Here is a 19,909-nt window from a genome sequence, read left to right as displayed (position 1 = left end):
ACTTTGATGTGTCAGATTGTTCATTAAAATGGCAATAGAAATTTAATTTCCTAATGCTTTAAAGAGAAATTAAGTTATACTCCACATCACATTTAATTATAATGAATGTTGAAACTTAATCTCCAAAATTCAAGATATAAAACTGTGATAATATTTTCCCTTTTCACACTAGAAATAAGAAGATATAACACTATGATAATACTATAAAAAAATCATGATAAAAAATACAGTAAGGTAAAAGCTAGTATAATTTTAAAATTTTATACTAGTAATTAATACTCCGTATTTAAGAATTTCATATTTTTACTATTTTTTATTTTAATCCTCTTGGTCTAACTTTAATTTGGTGAACGAATTTTAAAAAATGTGAAGAAAAGTAAGTTAAAAAATTAGTGAAACGAGGATCACACATTTATATAGTAAGTAGTACTATTAGTTTTATAATAAAATGTGAGCGTAAAAAATTTGTTTAAAGTGAGGTCTATTCAACAAAAATAGTAGAAAAATAAAGTGGATAACTTTTTTATCGGATAAATCAAAATAATATAGCTGGACAATATTTTGCGAATGGAGAAAATACTAAAATACTGAAAAATATTATCCCGGAAGTAGTTAACGTTAGATTCTGCCAAAGACGACTTTTCTCTCTCCTATCTGTCTATCTCACTCAATCCAAGAATATACAGAGAGCCAGCCACCCCAGCAGGAACCCAGCACCACCTTCTTTCCCACAACCAAATCCGACAGCACCATATGCCATATTCCTCTTCTCTCCCCTACACTATATAACTACCCTCCTTTACAACTCTTCTTCTCCAATCTCTTCTTTCTTCTACTCACACCTACCTAAAATGGTCAAGTACCACAAAGATTTTCTGCATACCCACTGGAGAAAAGGCAAAGAATACATCTTCGCTGTAGATGAAGTTTCGGCCTTAAACCCCCTTGGATTAATCTCTTCTTTCCACAGCCCCACCAAAACATTCAAGCCCAAGTTTCTGTATTTCGCTTTTTTTGCCCTCGTTTCTTGCATCTTGCTCTTATTTCCTATGCTCTTCTCCCTCACCTCTAGCTTCTGTAAGTTTTCTTTTTCTCCTTGGATTTTGTGTTCCTTCATTCATTTTTTTGCTTACCTTATTCACTTGTTTTGTTTTGCAGATGAATCTGAAACAGGTGTGAAACCTTTCCTTTGCTTGTCTGTTCCTAACGGTTAGTTACCTCTTCCCCTGCTTTTCTCTCTGTTTCCATTTTCATGTTTTTCGTTTTAGATAATGGAAAAAATATATTATGATTCTAGTTCAGTGATTGTTTTCTTTGATTCAATGTTAATTACCCTAACAACATCATCAATTACCTACTTTTTTTAAATCTTTTCTTCCGATTTATTCAATCTATGTTAATCCAACAAAGCAAAGATGGATTGTTTATCATACTAGTTTAGAGTTGTGAGTGATGCACATATATCTCACAAACTGCAGAGACTCTTTGTTGTGATAGAAGTAGCAGAAGGTCAGATACATGTATAATGAAAGGGGATATAAGAACTGACCCTGCCACCTCCTCCATCACTCTCTACCGTTCCAACCACACCGCCTATGGCGGCGGGCGGGAGGCCATCCAACACGAAAAGATTAGGCCATACACAAGAAAATGGGAAACCCATGTCATGGACACCATTGATGAACTAGACCTCCTTGTCAAGACAGGCTCATGGCCACGCCACACCTGTGACGTCGTCCACGACGTCCCGGCTGTGTTCTTCTCCACCGGAGGCTTCACGGGCAACCTCTACCACGAGTTCAACGATGGGATCACCCCCCTCTACATAACCTCCCAAGAATTCAACAGGAAGGTTGTGTTTGTGATTCTTGAATATCACTACTGGTGGATCACAAAGTATGGTGACATACTGTCCCAGCTCTCAGATTACCCGCCTATCGATTTCAGCAACGACACGAGGGTCCACTGCTTCCCCGAGACCATCGTGGGGCTGAGAATCCACGATGAGCTCAGCGTTGATCCTGCCTTGATGCCAGGCCATAATAGGACCATATCCGACTTTCATGACCTCTTGGACCGCTCCTACCAGCCTCGTATCAGCAGCATCATTGAAGACGAGGAGCGTGAGGCAGGAACGGAAATACACGCGGATCAGATAACCAGACCTAAACTGGTCATAGTAGCCAGGAATGGCTCCAGAGCTATAACCAATCAAGATGCATTGGTGAAGCTTGCAGAGGAGATTGGATTCTTTGTGGAAGTTCTCAAGCCCGAGAGGAGCACTGAGCTCGCTAAAATATACCGCGTTCTCAACTCAAGTGACGTCGTGGTTGGGGTCCACGGGGCTGCCATGACTCACTTCCTCTTCATGAAGCCAGGTTCAGTATTCATTCAAGTCATACCACTAGGCACAGACTGGGCTGCAGCTACTTACTACGGGGAGCCTGCGATGAAGCTTGGGTTGAACTACATTGGCTACAAGATTCTTGCTAAAGAGAGCTCATTGTATCAAGATTACAGCAAGGATGATCCTATTCTGATGGATCCAGACAGTGTGAACAAAAAGGGATGGGAATTCACCAAGAAAATCTATCTCGACTCCCAAAATGTGAGGTTGGATCTTGGGAGGTTTCAAAAGCACTTGCTTCGCGCCTACTACTTCACCAGAGCTCGGAAAAATAGGCGTTCGCGCCGGCTATCTGTGTAAGTCCTATCCCATGTCTTTAACACATTCTTTTGTTTAGTGTAGTGTAGTCTTACTTTTGTAAATCAGTATACACACAGAGGGTTGTAAAGATTGTTATGTCTAAATCACAAAAAAAATTCATTTGTCCTTATTTGATTTCAAGCATCTACTTCTGTTTTGAAAGTGGCTGTACAAAACTTCAATACAACTCGAAACTTGCTGGTTGAAACAACTAGTGTAACACTTTGATAAAATTAAGATTGAAATTTAAAGCCTGAAAAATATTCACAATCCATTCAACTTCAACCCGAGATTAGTAAAATATTTGTTTTTCCAAATACTACATGTGAAAATATATTTATCATCAAAAATTGTATTCTCGTCTCTCTGTAATACTACATATTTTTGCATTAAATTAACAATCATTTATATGTGTATTCAATTATTATACATATAAAATTATCAATAGAATTATATTAGTACTTGTTGAAAAAAAATTCGATTCGACTGGCTTGACCTGAAACCTGAAGTTATATTCGTGATAAATAAATCCGTAACCGATTATCTAAAAAGTTAGATTGGTTTCGCCTGAATTAGAATCGATTGGCCCAATTAACATTCTTATATCTTTGGTGCATAATAAATTCATAAATTATCTATAGACTAATTATAAGATGGGCTTGCAACTTCCAAGCTGATAAAAAGAATCAATTCTCATTTTAAAAAGAATCAATTATTTGACTGAAGTTTGCTTATTCTGCAGCAGCCAGTTTAGTTAATTGATTTGTGGGGATGTCCCATAAGAACATGATATGGATAAAATATTTGTGATTTACATTAAACTCTACTAAATTTACATATTTGGGCATATGCATAAAATTCATTTGTACGATTAGGTCTGACGGAATGGAGATTGAATACTAAACCAATTTCTGTATTTTGTTCAGTATATCAACTTCTTTTATGCCATTAAGGTTATTTTACTTTTTTATTCAACTTGTTTTCTGCTACTAAAGTATTTTTGCTTTCATTTTTGTTTTCAATTAGAAGATAAATTCCTACCATTAAGGTATTCAAATTTTGTTTTCTATTCAACTCTAATCACTCATTTTCTAATTAGTTATTTCTCACTACGCATCTCTCATCGGCTCACCCCTATTCTGAATGCTACAGTTGTTTCCAACAACACAAACACCGAAAAATACCTTACAATTATTAACATTAGTTTGAGGTCCAATGTCAAAATCTTGGCTTCGCAACTGACATATTTAATACACATCACAACCATCTTCTTAAAAATCCAAAAGAGCAAGAAAAAAATGATTTCTAATATTCCAGAAATAATTAAAAAAAATCAAGTCATATTCCAGATTGATCACACAATAGAAACACATTTAACAGACACAGATAGGTATAAATAGATCATACTTAAATTATTAATGAATACATATCCATGAACGTAGTTCAATAGTGAGTCGTTGATGTTTCTTTTGAGTTTTTAGCTTATTCATGGGCTCCGATTTGGGCCTTTATATTATTTCCATATCAATTGTTTTGACTAGAGTGAAATAATATCAAAATTAGCAGCATGTATTAAAATAGATTAGATTTATTAACTAGTTTGTGTTAATTTTTTATATGCTATTTCACTATTTCCTAACTTGGGTAGTAATTTAAATTTTATGTTTTTGTATATTTTTAATAAATTCAAAGTAATGAAATGCTAATATTACAACATGTAAGGAAAAAAAAATACTCTTTTCTTATTTTATTTTGAATTATGCTAAATTATTTGAGTTATTTTCCTTTATAGTAAAAAGTAAAATATCTCATTTTATTTAAACTCTTTTCTACTTTATTCTCTTTTCTCTGTCACATCTTGCTATTATTTTTCTCTTATATTTTATTATTATTTAACTCATAAGATATAACTTCTTAAAATCTCATGCCTAACAAAAAAAATCAAATAACATGAAAAGAATGGAAATAACAAATACTCCTATTATAGTGTTAATATTATACCAAAAATTGTGGTATGACAGAATATCATACCGATATCATACTAAATTTTTGGTATACCGGTATACCAAAAATTCAGTATGGTTGATTTTTAATACCGTTATCTTAGTGTTTTTGCGATATACCGCACTTTTACGATATATCGTAATATCGTTATACTGAAAAAAAACCTATTTTATACCCAAATATTTAAAAGTAGGGTATTGGGAGGGTTTTTTCTTTTCAATTCTATTTTGTACATATATTAAATATGGAGTATAACTATATAGTACTCCATCCGTCCCAACTAAAATGACACACATATATTTTTAGTTAGTCCCAACTAAGATGACACATTTATATTTTTGGTAACTTTCTCTCTCCAATTAATACATCCAACCAATTAAATATTTAACTCTAGTTCTCTCTCCATTTAATACTTTTACTCTCACTCTTTATCCCTTCAATTAATTACATCAACCAACAACTCCTAAAATCCCGTGCCGACTAAGAAATGTGACATCTTAGTCGTGACGGAGGGAGTATAATATTTCAATATATGTCGGTTTTCGGTATGTATCGAGGATTCAGTATACCGCGTTATATTGAAAATACGATAACTGCGGTATAGGAAAATTGATACTGTTATCGTACCAAAAGATTTCGGTACGGTATCAATTACGATATACCAAATAATGGTATTTTCGATATTTTTTCTAGTACGATAAGTGCGGTATTTCAGTATTTTCCTCACCCTAATTAATATGAAGGATTGTAATTAATACGAAGGATCCAAAGTTGCTGCTAGTAATTGCAATGTTTTAAATATAAGCATCTTTAGTTTTTTATGTATTTGTCTAATCAATGCTAAATTTAAGAGTTTGAATTATATGGAGTGTTTGATGTTTGCAAAATTGATTAATCTGATACTTTGAAGCTATAGTTTGTTTTCATTTTTAGTGATAGTGGTAATTAAAGATCTATGTGCAGCATGTAATTCATGGGCTAATCCGAATACTTTGTTAAATTTAAAGTGTTATGATTGAAAATTTCTAGCCTATAAAAATAAATCGGATCAGTCCGCACCTGATTAGACTGCAACTCAAGTAGTTTTGACCCAGAACCTAATAGACTGGTCAAGTGGGTTGGACCTTAGTACAACTATTGTCTATTTCTTTGACATCTAATTCGACATTTCATTGATTATTTTTATAATATAATTAACTAAACAAAAAATAACCTTCAATTTTATATTAAATATAATATATATAATTTTTTTATTATATATAGTACATAGTAGCGTTTAATAGACAAATAAATTAGAAAGTTTAATTCACTATAACTTAGTAAAGCATAGTTTTAAAATATCTCAAAATATATATTTTTATTTTATTTTCTTTATACAAATATATTTAATCATGTTTGAGTTTAAACATATATCTCAAAATTATCATAATTAAATTTTTTACATCCTAAAAATATGTCCATATTTCATCATTATGCATTGGATTGATTACATGATAAATTTATCGGTAGCAACCTGATTAGTACATTAGGCTAGCCCGAAACCCGAACCTTTAGGTAATTGAATTTATATAACCCGATAAAAATCCGAACTCAGTTATCCCGCATCCAATTAATTTGCAATCTGAATAGGATTGACTTAAACTATTTTACTGGGCTGACCCGATTGATATCCCACTAGTGATGCCAGATTATACATGGAAAAATGACTGTAATATTATATATCTATGCGGTTAATAACTAAAATCTGCTATGAACAAAAAGTCGAAACAAATTCTACTATTTATGCCAACCTATATCAAACAAGTGGGAGTGACATAAAATTGGGGCAATTCATTTTTCTTTAAATACACTAGTAGTAACAATTATGTAATTATAGCCAATACAAGTAGATAAGTATAAATAGCAAAATATGTTATCACAAGTACCTGAAAAAAGCTCACACACCGGACTCTTTTCGCTTTATATTTGGTCACTTTTACTCTTTTTAGTTATTTGGAGAAAAAAATTCCAAAATAAATTGTGCAAGTTATTGTAGATAGCCTCTATAAGAAAAGTTGTATAATTGCATTACAGCACTAATGTAAACATTATTTCATTGGGATATTATTTTTCAACGTATTGATGCTCATAATACGTATTCTCAGTAATATTACAAAACTATACACGTATTTCACAATTTACCGTTAATCATATCTACATCACAATATTAGATTGTTGTATTAGTATCAAATTCATCTCAAAATACAAAATTAAGGGCTCGTTTGGTAGACTATCCTTATTATAATTAGTTGAGATAATATTTGTATAACATGGTTTGTGCTGATTACAATTTTAAGTGATGTGTTTAATACTTTAATAAAAAATTTAAGTTGTCTTTAATTTATGTTTGGTGCAAAGATAAAATACTATTTTAAATTTTGTGTTGACTAAAATAACCTCAATAATATGGATGTATAAATTGAATGTGAGAAAGATGGAGGACAACTTAATAATATACTACTATTATCTTAGTTCAATTTCCAAAGATGTAAGTGTAACCCACCAAAATTTATGATTAAACTTTCAAGGTTGAAATATAGGTTTCAAGGCAGACTTCTCCGGGCTATAAAGATAACTTGGGCGATTAACTAAGACAAATATAATCATCAAACACACAATTAAAACAAGATAAGAGCTTGTAACTTGCTAGTAAATAGTTTGGTTTAAATAAGAAAATATGCGGAATCAATTGTTTCACGTGAGATAAACAAATAAGGGTCTATCCAAGTTTGAAAAATTATATCTTATGATTGAATACGTATTATGTTTGGTGCATTAGATTTAATCTCACAACTTAATCGTAAATGAATAATTATATAATAATGAGTCATAGCAACCGAACAACACTCAAATAAATGTTATACAAGATCGAAGACAGTCTGAAATTCGTAACTAATAATCATGATCGGAATTTACTACTCCTCCCATTCCATTCCAAGTCTGGCATTTCCTCTTCCACCGTTTTATTTTGTTTTCCTTTTGAGATTTGTGTAAAGTAAGATAAAAAAAGAACTAGCATACCCTGTGTATCAAAATAACCGTGATCCTAGTCCCTAATTGTGAACTGTGTGTTCATTAATTAATTAATACTAGTAGTTAATGGTGCTAATTTATATAATTAATCATATAACTAATTAATGTGTGATAATTTTAGTATCTATACTCTTATAAGCTAGAATATTTAAAAATTATGCCATTCTAAACTAGTGAGCTAGAGAAGCTCAAAGCCGTAAAGGTATAACAATCACTTCACACACAACGTGCCTCACATTTGTCGGGTGTGCGCGCACACTACTTTACACAACTTCTTCGGTTAATATGCACACGCGTACATTACTTGCCGAGGGAGGAGAGTGGCTGTCACTCACCTGTTGCGTCCGATAAGAGGCACGTGTGCGTCGCTCTCTAGGGCCAAAACTCGACCAGCTTAAAAATGTGGACTTTATTAAATTTTTTTTCTTTAATTTTTTTTAGATTAGTATTTTGTTTTTTATTTGATTTTTATTTTGAATTTTGTTTTCAGATTTAAATGTTTTGGATTATTTTTAATCATTATGTCTTATTTTGAATAAAATTGTGTAAGATTTTTTAATATTAAAATATTTTTAAAAATTATTCATATTTAAACTTTTTTATTTATTTTAGATTTATATATTTTAAAGTTAGTGAAATTAGATTTGTTTATTTTATTTTATTTTATTTAGTAATCTATGATTTCAATTATATGATTTTTTAAATTTTTATGAAAATTGTATTTTTATTCAACTGCTATAGTATTATAAATTAAAGGGAAGAGAAATAAAAAAGAAAATAAATGTAATGTAATTATGCTAATTTTGCTTCATTGTTCATAGCGCTCCATTATATTTGATAGGCAAATAGACATAAATTTAAAACGCGTTGCCTTGTGGACTAATATGAGATTTTTATTCTCGAGCATTAACTACTATTACAACAAAAAAAATCTGTTAATGACATTTTTCAATTAAGGATGCTAATTTATGTTTCTATACATACCATTAATGCTTTAAAAATCATTTTTATTGTTTGTATCCCAACTAAAATTAAAGGACTCAAATGGAAGCGTACTAAAAAAATAAAAGATTAAACTAATTTATCCTTATTTAAGGAACGCAATTTTTTGTCCAATGCAAGAAATTGCGTCTTAATTTTTTATCTCTAAAAAAACCCAAGTTCCTTTTTAGTGTTATTTACCTTTGTAGTGAAATTTACCACTAAATCAACTGAAATGTACAAACTACAAAGTATAATGGCTAGCACAAATGACGTGTGATTTCCAAATACAGCCTTCCACTCTGTTTTTAATTCTTTTTTATCTAACCTATGCTTGGTCTTAAATTCATATGCCCTAAGAAAGGAAAGGGTATTCACAAAGGATTCTTTACATATGAAATAAATACAATATTAAACGTAGTAATTTGAAATATACCAAATTACCGAGTTAGGAATGTTCCATTCCCATCATTTATTTTATTTTCCATTTTTAAGTTTCTAAATCTAGTCATTCTCTTTCCATTATCTTTTTCCTTCATTAGAGCACAAGTGGGAAAATGAGTTACTTGCCAAAAGCATATCACTTCCCAATTATATTTATAACTTATTTGTGTCAATTTTCAACTATAGACATTATTAAAAATTGAATTTTTACTAGATACATTTTTATGATGGAAAATTAATTGGGTGAATATTTTATTTTTTTAATTATCTAATATTTTCTGCTTATGCCAACTATATATGAAGATGTAACTTACTTAGTTACACCTTAATTCTGCTTCGATAAAAAAAATCTTTTATTCCGCAGACACAAAGCTCTTTGGTTTATCATTCACACATGCAACGCAGGCATACATCAGTTATGAGTCCTACTCACTTTTTTAACTTTGCTTCTTCATTGTTTTTGGGTTAATTTTTTAAAAAATAAAATTAATAAAATTTTATTTTAAAATTACGATATTGTTGTAGCCTCAAAAGCTAAATAAAAACTAATTTTGTATATTTGCAAGCAGTTAAAAAGAATGACGTTATAATATAACGTTATTAAATCGTTTAAAAAGTGTTACTAGTATAAATTTAAGTGGCAATTGTGTTTTAAAACAATTCACCTCCTTTAGAAAAGTGACTTAGGCCCCCTTATTTCGAACAAATACCGAACTCGAAAATTTAATTTAAAATTTATATACTCGGATTTTGAGCATAGTCTCTCAAACAACAAAAAAAGTATTAAAAGAAAGAAAGACAAGTTGATGTATATCACTAACCCTTTTTTAATCAATACCTTAAGCAAATCAGAATATAAATTCTCAAAAGATTGTTAAAAATATATTTCCCATCTCAATTACACTTTTTTTTAATATAAATTTGGCGTTACCATATAAGGTATAATTTCCCCTCATAGTAATCCAGTCACAGCCTTTTTTATATATCTCATGAGAATTGTGATATATTAATATCTAATACACATTGAATTCATGACATATATTGGAGTAAGCCCAACCAAGAAGTAATTCCTAATAACAATTATATTTATACCTATCGCATCTATTTCCATATCTGGGAAAACTGCATTGTTAATTATTATACCCCACTTTTTTATATTTTTACCCTAACTTATCTATTTCCATATTTAGGAAAAATGCATTGTTATTTATTGTACCCCACTTATTTATGTGTATATATATATCTACACACGCCCACACACAGATATACATACATCTATATATAAATCTGTAGAAGGAGAAGAAGGATTGGAGGCATTAAGGAATCAAAAATGGGGAGAGGAAAAATAGAGATTAAGAAGATCGAAAACGTGAATAGCCGTCAAGTAACGTTCTCGAAACGGCGCGGCGGACTGCTGAAGAAGGCGAAAGAGTTGGCCGTTCTCTGCGACGCTCAGGTCGCCGTTATCATCTTCTCCGGCACCGGAAAACTCTATGACTTCGCCAGTTCTTGGTATCTTCTTCATTTTTTCCCTCCGGTTGAATTTATTTATTTTATTTTTTATTTTTTTTTTGAGGAAGTTTTTAGATGGAAAATTTCTAGAATGGGAAAGGATGGATACAGCTGTTGATACGAATTGGGATTGGTTGATTTCTCTTGATCTTGTTGCAGATTAATATTTTTACATAAGTCTAATATTTATCAAATTATTTATTAATTAGACTATTTTCTTGATGTAGTATAGTAGTAACTGAATTTATGCAAGGCAGTTGTTAGTGGTTACTTCAAGTAACTTACTTGGATATCCCGATTTAATTTGATTGGGCTATTTAGGTTTGGGCTTCTCTCACTTTTTTTTGTTGGGTGGAGGCGAAACAACCTGCAACGAATTGTATCGTTTTTCGATTTAAATTTATCTATAATCAATAGTTTTGTTATTTTTTAGGAGAGCAATACTTGTCTAGGCGCGCGATGCCATTAACTAAGCATTAGCTACAGAATTAAATTATTAATTAAGATTTAATTAGACTGATGAAGTGTTAATCAAGGTTATTGAATGTAATTTGGGGTATGCATAAAGGAAGCGCGTAAAAGAGTATAAACCCTTTTCTGATGTTTCCTTTTGGTGAAAAAAGAGTGGAAAACATATTTTTCTTCTTTTCTAATAGCTTTTCTATTAGTTACTCTTTTACTATAGTTTATAGTGGTAATGCTATTTTTAATTTAAAATTGGCAAAGTAGGCGAGATGGTGAGAAAAAGTAAGTACTAATTGTGATATATTGACAGTGAACAATAAAATCTATATAAAGAGAACTTTTTATAAAAGAATAGAATAACAAATTTTATAGTTGATGAAATATGAGTATTAATTGTGGATAGAGGGAGTAGTAAAGTATTGATGTGATAATACTTTTCTTTTTGCAACCAAGATTAATGCCATGTTTAAATTATGCATTAAATTTTGGGAATTATAAAGTGATAAAAAAAAGAGTATTAAATGATTGATTAATCCCAAGATCCAAATGTTATGTAGTCCAATATATTATTTTGAGTTTTAATGGGTGATGAATAATTAGTAATGTTATTTGATTGAAGCATGGAGCAAATTCTGGCGAGGTACCACCAAACCCGTGGACGCCTACAACTTGCAGCAGCTGATGAGCATGCAGATAATCAGGTTATTTTGGTAAGAATTTGCATTAATGGTTCAACTTTTATTAATAAATAGTAGTAAGCTAAATGCATGAAAATAATATGTGTATCTATAAAAGACGATTAGGAGTAATATAATGGAATATCTTGATCGATATTTTGGGCCTGGGTTGGATTAAATTTTTTGAACGGATCAAATACAGAGCCCTTCTAAATTAATAGAGTTGGTCTAACATTTATTTTGGTCCGATTTCAAATTATTTTTAGCATGAACAACCGACGGTTGAGATCGAAGCCCTCAAACATGAGATCGAAGAGCTTCATTTGATGAACAGGTACATTTTAATCTAATTATTTTTTTTGTAATATGGGGGATATTATATGCTTGTGCAATTTTGTAAATCGAATTTAATAGAGTGTTATACTAGTATTTATATGTCATTGATAATTAATTGCATGTTGAAGACGATTGATGGGAAAAGAGCTCGATGAATTGACCTACAACGATTTGCACAAATTAGAACATCAGCTTACAGAAGGACTTCTCTCTATTAAAGATAGAAAAGTATGCATCCACTCCTATTATTTATTTATTTATTTTATTATTATTATTATTATTATTATTATTATTATTATTATTATTATTATTATCTCATATGTATATAATATGAGTTCATATCTATTACTCCCTCCGACCCTTATAATTTTTCACCATTTAATCCGGCATGAGTTTTAAGAAATGTAATAGAAAGTAGCTTGAAAAGGTTAGTGGCATGTGGGTCTACTTTTATAAATTAGTTTTATACTAGTAATAAAATTTGAGTGAGAATGAGTTAGTGGATAGTGAGAGTGTCCACAGTGGGAGAGCCGCGGCCCGTGGCTCGGGTGCGCGGCCCCCACTGTAGAGAGCCGAGAACGGTGGCTGAGGGCCGAGAGCCGAGAAGGAGCCGTGGCCGCGGTCTTCACGCGGCTGAGCCGTGGGGTGCGCGGCCCACCACTGCAGCGGGCCGTGTTTCGTGGCTCAGCCACCAAATTTTAAATTTTTTTTTTGCTTCTTTTTTTTTTATTAAATACACCCCATTTTTCTACCCCAATTCAAACACCACTCTCTCCAATCTTTCCAATCTATTTTAATTCAACTTCTGAAATATGGATTCCGACGATAAACGGTACCAAGAAACGGTAGATCTGGAGTTCCAAAATTATAAATATCATAAAGTATAGTCTAATAAAATTTATTGTACTTAAATTAAAAAATTTCATTAAAAAAAGCAAACAAAATTAATTTTAATTTTGGAGAGGGCCACATTTTGTGGCCCTTGTTATTTTTGGGTTTTACCATTTTGGAGAGTCACATTTGGTGGCCGGGCCAACTTTGGTGGCCTTCAAGGGCCACCATTGTGGACACTCTGAGGTCCACTACAAAAAATGATAAAAGTGAAAGGTGACAAATTTTTAGGGACATTCGAAAATGGAAATAAGTGACAAATTTTCAAGGGACATACGGAGTAAAATAATGCTAGACTAATAGTTCAACTTATTTCCAACATCAGGAGAAGTTAATCTTGGAGCAGATGGAAAGATCAAATCAACAGGTATTTAATTATTGTTCATCTTTTTCATTGTTCATAGCGTAAAATAATATTTTATTTTTAATTTAATCACAAGACTAAATAAGTACTAGTACAACTCTATCTCCATAGTTATGAACTTATTGATACCCTTTTTCATTTTTTTAATATATATAGGAAAAGAAAATTGCGCTGCAAAATGAGGCCCTGCTAGAAAAGGTATGAGAAAAAAAAAGGCAAGAGAGAAAGCACTCTGTTTCTATAGATAGTTATATAGTCCGAATCATGATTAGAGTCTAATGATTATTTCCATCATGCTAATCAACGATCCAATTGATATATTATAATAATGAACTAATTGATTAATCGGTCAATCATATTAATTATAAATTAATTATTCTTTTGGGAAAAAAATGCAGATTGAGGAGCTTAGACAGCAAGCAAGGGTAAGCAACAATATTGAAAATCATTTGAGTTGGAGCAAAGATTGTTGCCTTAGTTCGAGTTCAATGCATGAATGGAGATCCAAGGAAGTTGCTTCAGATACTTCACTGCGTTTAGGGTACGTATAATTATAGTATTAATCAATGTTACTCTTATTCAATAAATTCAATTGAATCTTCATATTATTTTGCAGAATTTCACCTATTTCTGCTATTGCTTCGGAGCCTACGAAAATGCCTAAGCTGGAAAAATCCAATGATGTCATGCATCTGGATTAATGGTCATCATTAGTATTTATTTTGTTTTATTTTTGCTGGTCAATCATCAAAACCTGTGGTTACAATCCTTTTTTTTCCTTTTCCCTTTTCAGATTTCACTTGTGAGAAAAAGATGTATATGCATGCATGCTATGATCATAATGTTTAAATTTGTTTTTCATGCTTTAAACAATATTTTGTGTATATTTCTTTTATTCTTTCATGGAACCCAGTCACATATATGAAAATTCTTCCATATCCAACTTTCAAGATTTGATTTGAGGAACAAATTTAGAGAGAATGGCTTTTGAATGGTTTGGGTCATATTCAATTTTGACTTATTTTTCCAGTTACATTTCTTATGTTTTCATGAGCACATCATGCAAATTGCATGCATATATTATGCTCAATCAGTATTGGAAAAGTAAATAAAAAAATTAAAGAATAGTAAAAAGAATCAAGTTGCAGAAATGGTCAACCAAGACTTCCTTCTTCGACTGCTCCATTCTTCAAGAGGGCAAAATGTGTAAATATTAATTAATTATATTTGCCATAAAAATTCGTATGCATGTACATAGTATATCCCTAAAAACTGCCAAAAGAAAAAATATATAATATCGTAATTAATTTTGTATATGTCTCTAAATAAATATATTTAGTAATTATTCATAAAAATTTCCTTCTATCTCTATTTCAAAACTTCGATTTGTTTTTCTAATATAAACTTCGTTATATGACGCTACTTATATTAAGTTGAAGCTAGCTAATACTACTAATAAGAATTTATATTAATTAGGATTTCATAAACAAAATGAAGTGCATAGCAATTTATAAAGATAAATACAGTATGATGTTAATAGAAGAATTTTTGTTGCAACACTTCTTTTCTTGTTTTGTTCAACATTTTTGTAAACATGCCAGAAGCAATATCGAAACCTATGCACCCACCAAAATGTTCTAGGTGCTTTTATTCGACATGCGTCCCATAATTTTTAATTCCTAATAATCATGAATTATTAATGCAATATATTCATGAAAATTCTAATCTTGGTCATATTTACGTGCGTGTGTGTTTGTATAATTGAATTAGCCCAAGTTATGATTAATTATATTAACAATTGTACTCTATAAATTCAATCATATTTAAAATAATAATCAATGCAACAAAAAAAATATCTGAAGTGGTCCATCCAATCTACTTTAAGATTATACAAAAGTCGATTTCTCTTTCCCAAAAAAATATAATTTAGATACGAGGATCCTCATGATGAGAGCTCATCAACATGGTTTTAGAATAGAATTATGAATATATGGTGATAGTGGTTTTGTGGTCCTAATTCAATAATGATGATATGGTAATAAAAAAAAATTGTTATACGCTTCAATTGAAGTTTTCTTTTAACCAAAAGAAGTATAGAAAAAGGGATTTGGTATAATTGGTATAATATCTCTGAAGTTGTATTTCTTCTCCTAAAGGAATATTATGCAGTATGTTGTACATTTATTGCTACTTTATACTTTTAAAAAACCAAAAGGGATTTGATATACCCAATTTTGGAAATGTTTCAATTTTGAAATTAAGGGAGTATAACATTGAGATTTGAAAAGCTATTATTATTAGCAAGTGACAGTGAAAGTGATTTAAAAAACATAAAAAAAAATAGAATAAAAAAATTTTAAAAAAAACGGTGACGAACATGTAAAAGTTGACCATAAAAAGGATAATTGTGGTAATAAAGAGCCCACGCGTCTAAACATGCAACTAATCTGAGCCGTAAAAATAGTAGGCCAACCAATAGGGAAATAGCCCAAAATAAATTAATATGTTTGGAACCGGCCCAATATTTTATTTAATAAATCATCTACACTAATCAAGAACCTTTTATTATAATATTTTGTTATCTTTTTTTAGCTTAATCCAAATGGACAGTGACAAACTGACCTCTCAGTCTTAAGATAATTTTTTTATATGAAAAATGACTTTAATCTTTTTTATGGATGATATGGAGTAATTCATTGTATTATCACCACCATCCAATTCAGAAACATTACGAGAAATTCATATACTAGGAGTAATTATATATCAAGGAAAAGACATATTTATAAATAATTGATGAATGTTTTTATGAATAGATTGATTTAGGCCGTTGTCGATCTTTAACTACCGCCCACCATGGTGATCGTAAACAAATTAATGGTCAGCGGGAAATAATAATATTGCAAATTTTGATTAGCTAAAATATTCATTTTTTAATTATAACTATTACGTAAGAGTGTCTCTTGATTTATAATATCCCTTTGGAGTTGTTCTATGTTCTGGGCCCCTTTCTTGAATTTGGAAAGTCTAAACTCAATTATTGGAAAAGGATTTGCTATTTTCAAAATTGCAATGGCTCTTAATCATATTCCCCTATCTTAGTATAATCTACCAATTAATGTCATTAGTTTATAGTATTATAATTGTGTGTAATATTGTAACTATCTGTATCGATTGACTAAAGAACGTTAAATATTAGGAGTAATAGCAGGAGCTAGCAGTACTATTATTAACTAGCTAAGAAGAAGGACGTATGAATGTTTTATATCCTTTTAAAATCTCGATGAAATAGTATGTACTGCATTTATAGAAAATGATATTGTCACGTACTCAATTTTCATCGGTTATGAGAACAACTGATGTGGGGTATATAGACTAAATGAGCTCTCTCTCCTAACAGGCTAGTCTTTTGGGATAAGTTTTCTTGTTTGGTCTGTATCAATTGGTGGTTTCATTGAGAGCTCAAACGGCTCGGAGTGGTGGCCAGGCAACGAACTCGCCGTGACCAACGAGTGCGTTTGGGACCGCTCGGAGTGGTGACCGGGCAAAGAATCCGCCGTGACCAACGAGAACTCGGAGTGGTGGCCCGACAAAGAACTAGCCGTGACCAACGAGGACGTTGGCCCTTAAAGGAGGGTTGAATGTTACGGACTCAATTCCCACATCGGTTGTGAGAAGAACTGATGTGGGGTATATAGACTAAATAAGCTATCTCTCCTAACATGCTAGTCTTTTGGGATGAATTCTCATGTTGTATTCGTATCAGATACGAATACATCTTTATATACTTATTATTAGATATACTTTTTTTTTGGATCGGATCTTTTTTACTTGAAGAAACACATGAAGGTTCAAACAAAGATAAAAATGATCTTTTCATTGCAAACTCATAATATATGTCTTCACTCAAATTAATGAAGTTCCAATATATCAAACTTTATTTTACAATCGAATTCGATATTTGAAGTGATGATATATAAAGCTAGTAATTAAGAATGGCTCAAGTCATAAGAGCATCCTCAATGGCGGACTTCCGCGCGGAATTCCCACGGATGTCCCGGAATTCCGTCGCGAACGTCCGCCATTAGGCATGCCGCCACGGATACGGAATTGGGCTAAGCCGTCGCAGGTCCGCAGCGTTAAGCGGAATTCCGCGGGGACGTCCGTCATTGCGTCGACTCCCGCGGAATTCAGCTTTATTTCATTTTTTTTAGTTTATTCCGCCAAAAACAAGCCCACGTTCGACTCCAGAACGATATTATTGAAGAAGTGTGGCAGCGTATCGGTCGTCGTTGATGTAGTTTTTAATTATTGAAATGTATTTTTTTATTTGGTGAAATGTAATTTTCTTATTTTAATAGAATTTTTTCCTCATTTTCGTCGAAATTTTAATTACGTAAATTGTTTACTTCCGGAAATTGTTTAATTTGTGAATTTGTGGTTTTTTTAATGTGGGAATTCTGTCGGGAATTCCGAAGGGGAATTCCGCCACTGTGCAGTGGGAAGTCCATATGATGTGGCAGTGCAGTGGGAAGTCCTTATGACGTGGCAGGAGGTGTTTTTTGGAATTCCGCCGGGACATCCGCACCACTGCGGATGCCCTAATAAGAGGTGAAGATATATATATTTGAAGTGATAGATACATAAAGCTAGTAATTAAGAACGGCTCATAGTCATAATAAGAGGTAAGAGGTGAGGATAGTTATCTGAAGCTAAAGATCTCGGAGTTTGAATAGATCTGAAAGCCTCTTATTCATTAATTTAGCAAAATCCCAAAGAAGAGAGGGGAGATGAGCGAATTGCCGCGCACGTGTTTCATAGTTAATGGGCAGAAAGGGTCCAAATGTGATTATTAAAATATAGATATGAAAGACAATTATGGATTTCGCATATAAATAAGCACCATTGATGAAACTATTATCACAAACCTCCACACTCCCCCTTTATATTTAAAACCATCATCATGCCTGTCCCCTCCCTCCATTAATCCCCATTTCTTCTTCTCTCCTCTCAAACCTTGTTCAAAATATAAACTCCCATTTTCAACATTCTCCAAAAGAAACCTGCCCTTCATTGGTACTATATATTTCTTGATCAATACTAAGAAAACACACACACACACACACACACACACACACCACAATATTCAATAGTCACTTGTTGATTTTCTTAATCACACCTGTACAACACTATCCTTGATCACTCATAGAATTTCTTGATATTTAGTGAGAAAACACACACACACACACACACACAAAGTCCATGATGAAGCATGAGCAAATAGTAGTGGCAAGTCTTCCTAGAAGCAGCAGCTGCAAGAGCACCAGCAAGATCATCCCTGCCAACTACACCCGCTCCTCCGGCGGCGGCGATGGATTTTACCAAAAAGCCCTCGTCCGCCGCCCCACCCACCAAACCCGCAGCAGCGGCGTGTCCACCTTCCTCCGGTCCCTCATCTCCATCTTCACCATCCCATCCTTCCTCCCAGCCTGCAGGTGGCTCCACATGCCAACCCACCTCACCGTCCCACCCTCCCTGGGGCGCAAGGTCACGGGGACCCTCTTCGGGTACCGCCGCGGCCACGTCAGCTTCGCCGTGCAAGACGACCCCCGCTCGGAGCCCGTCCTCCTCATCGAGCTCGCCCTCTCCACCTCCACTCTGGTCAAGGAGATGTCGTCGGGGCTCGTCAGGATCGCGCTCGAGTGCGAGAAGGCGCGAGCGAGCTCGCAGCGCCTCTTCGCAGAGGCCGCGTGGACCATGTACTGCAACGGGAAGAAGTGCGGCTACGCGGCGGCCAGGGACTGGACCGACTCCGACCGCCACGTGCTGCGGACGGTGCAGAGCGTCTCGGTCGGAGCCGGGGTGATTCCGGTGGTGGACGACGGGAGAGCGGCGGAGGGGGAGCTGCTCTATATGAGGGCCCGCTTCGAGAGGGTGGTCGGCAGCCGTGACTCCGAAGCTTTCTACATGTTGAATCCAGATGGAAATGGTGGCCCCGAGCTCAGTATTTTTTTGCTCAGAATTTGATTTTCTTTATTTTTTTATCCTTCAAATATATGGTTTGCTTGTTGGGATTATGAAATAATTTGAGGTGTACTATGTATTATAAAAATAGAAAGAACATGTTGCACTTAGGGAGGTTGTACTTTGCTCTTTGTGATTTGTACTTGGATGTGGGCGATGGATTTTTATTCAACCAGTGCATATTTGATCTCACGCAAATTTATTACTCCGGCTCGGCCTATAGAGGAAGTTATATAGTAAAAGTTGGAAATACTACTATTACTTGCATAGTGTTGATGATTATATGGTCGGGGAAGCACTAGCAATATGTATGAGAGTCTCACTACACTAATTAGTGTTTGATCAACTTTCCCCCAAAACACGGGGCACTACTAGAAAATTGGCCTTTAATGACACCTAAAATTGCCACTAGAAAACTATTGTTGTGGCACTTTG

General features: G+C 33.1%; 3 protein-coding genes across 4 annotated transcripts; all 3 read left to right on the top strand.

Moving 5' to 3' along the window:
• The first annotated feature begins 689 nt into the window (after positions 1–689).
• On the top strand, positions 690–2,837 carry LOC121798936 (xylan glycosyltransferase MUCI21-like). The gene is made up of 3 exons (XM_042198209.1): positions 690–1,077; positions 1,159–1,209; positions 1,479–2,837. The coding sequence occupies exons 1-3, from the start codon at positions 852–854 to the stop codon at positions 2,705–2,707; spliced, it is 1,506 nt and encodes a 501-aa protein (XP_042054143.1). The 5' UTR covers positions 690–851; the 3' UTR covers positions 2,708–2,837.
• Positions 2,838–10,474: 7,637 nt separating this feature from the next.
• LOC121799071 (MADS-box transcription factor 23-like) lies at positions 10,475–14,326 on the top strand. 2 transcript variants are annotated; one of them, XM_042198396.1, is made up of 8 exons: positions 10,477–10,720; positions 11,805–11,895; positions 12,129–12,196; positions 12,327–12,426; positions 13,415–13,456; positions 13,610–13,651; positions 13,852–13,994; positions 14,070–14,326. In XM_042198396.1, exons 1-8 carry the CDS (start codon positions 10,539–10,541, stop codon positions 14,152–14,154), a joined length of 753 nt encoding a protein of 250 aa, XP_042054330.1. In that variant the 5' UTR covers positions 10,477–10,538; the 3' UTR covers positions 14,155–14,326. The 2 variants fall into 2 exon arrangements, with proteins under 2 accessions (XP_042054331.1, XP_042054330.1); XM_042198397.1 differs by lacking the exon at positions 13,610–13,651 and having other exon boundaries at positions 10,475–10,720.
• Positions 14,327–18,394: 4,068 nt separating this feature from the next.
• On the top strand, positions 18,395–19,634 carry LOC121799927 (protein MIZU-KUSSEI 1-like). Its single transcript, XM_042199449.1, has one exon. It carries the CDS (start codon positions 18,713–18,715, stop codon positions 19,475–19,477), a length of 765 nt encoding a protein of 254 aa, XP_042055383.1. The 5' UTR covers positions 18,395–18,712; the 3' UTR covers positions 19,478–19,634.
• Positions 19,635–19,909: the final 275 nt, after the last annotated feature.

Source organism: Salvia splendens, chromosome 4, assembly GCF_004379255.2.
Source record: "Salvia splendens isolate huo1 chromosome 4, SspV2, whole genome shotgun sequence".
NCBI classification, from domain to species: Eukaryota; Viridiplantae; Streptophyta; class Magnoliopsida; order Lamiales; family Lamiaceae; genus Salvia; species Salvia splendens.
Note: the sequence above shows the minus strand (reverse complement) of the source record. Positions and strands in the feature narration are given on the sequence as shown.

Coding starts and splice junctions, on each gene's coding strand:
- LOC121798936 (XM_042198209.1), top strand. CDS start 852: ATGGTCAAGTACCACAAAGATTTTCTGCATACCCACTGGAGAAAAGGC. Junction 1,078..1,158: donor CTCCCTCACCTCTAGCTTCT/GTAAGTTTTCTT, acceptor TTTGTTTTGCAG/ATGAATCTGAAACAGGTGTG. Junction 1,210..1,478: donor TTGCTTGTCTGTTCCTAACG/GTTAGTTACCTC, acceptor CACAAACTGCAG/AGACTCTTTGTTGTGATAGA.
- LOC121799071 (XM_042198396.1), top strand. CDS start 10,539: ATGGGGAGAGGAAAAATAGAGATTAAGAAGATCGAAAACGTGAATAGC. Junction 12,427..13,414: donor TCTCTATTAAAGATAGAAAA/GTATGCATCCAC, acceptor TTCCAACATCAG/GAGAAGTTAATCTTGGAGCA. Junction 13,457..13,609: donor TGGAAAGATCAAATCAACAG/GTATTTAATTAT, acceptor TAATATATATAG/GAAAAGAAAATTGCGCTGCA.
- LOC121799927 (XM_042199449.1), top strand. CDS start 18,713: ATGATGAAGCATGAGCAAATAGTAGTGGCAAGTCTTCCTAGAAGCAGC.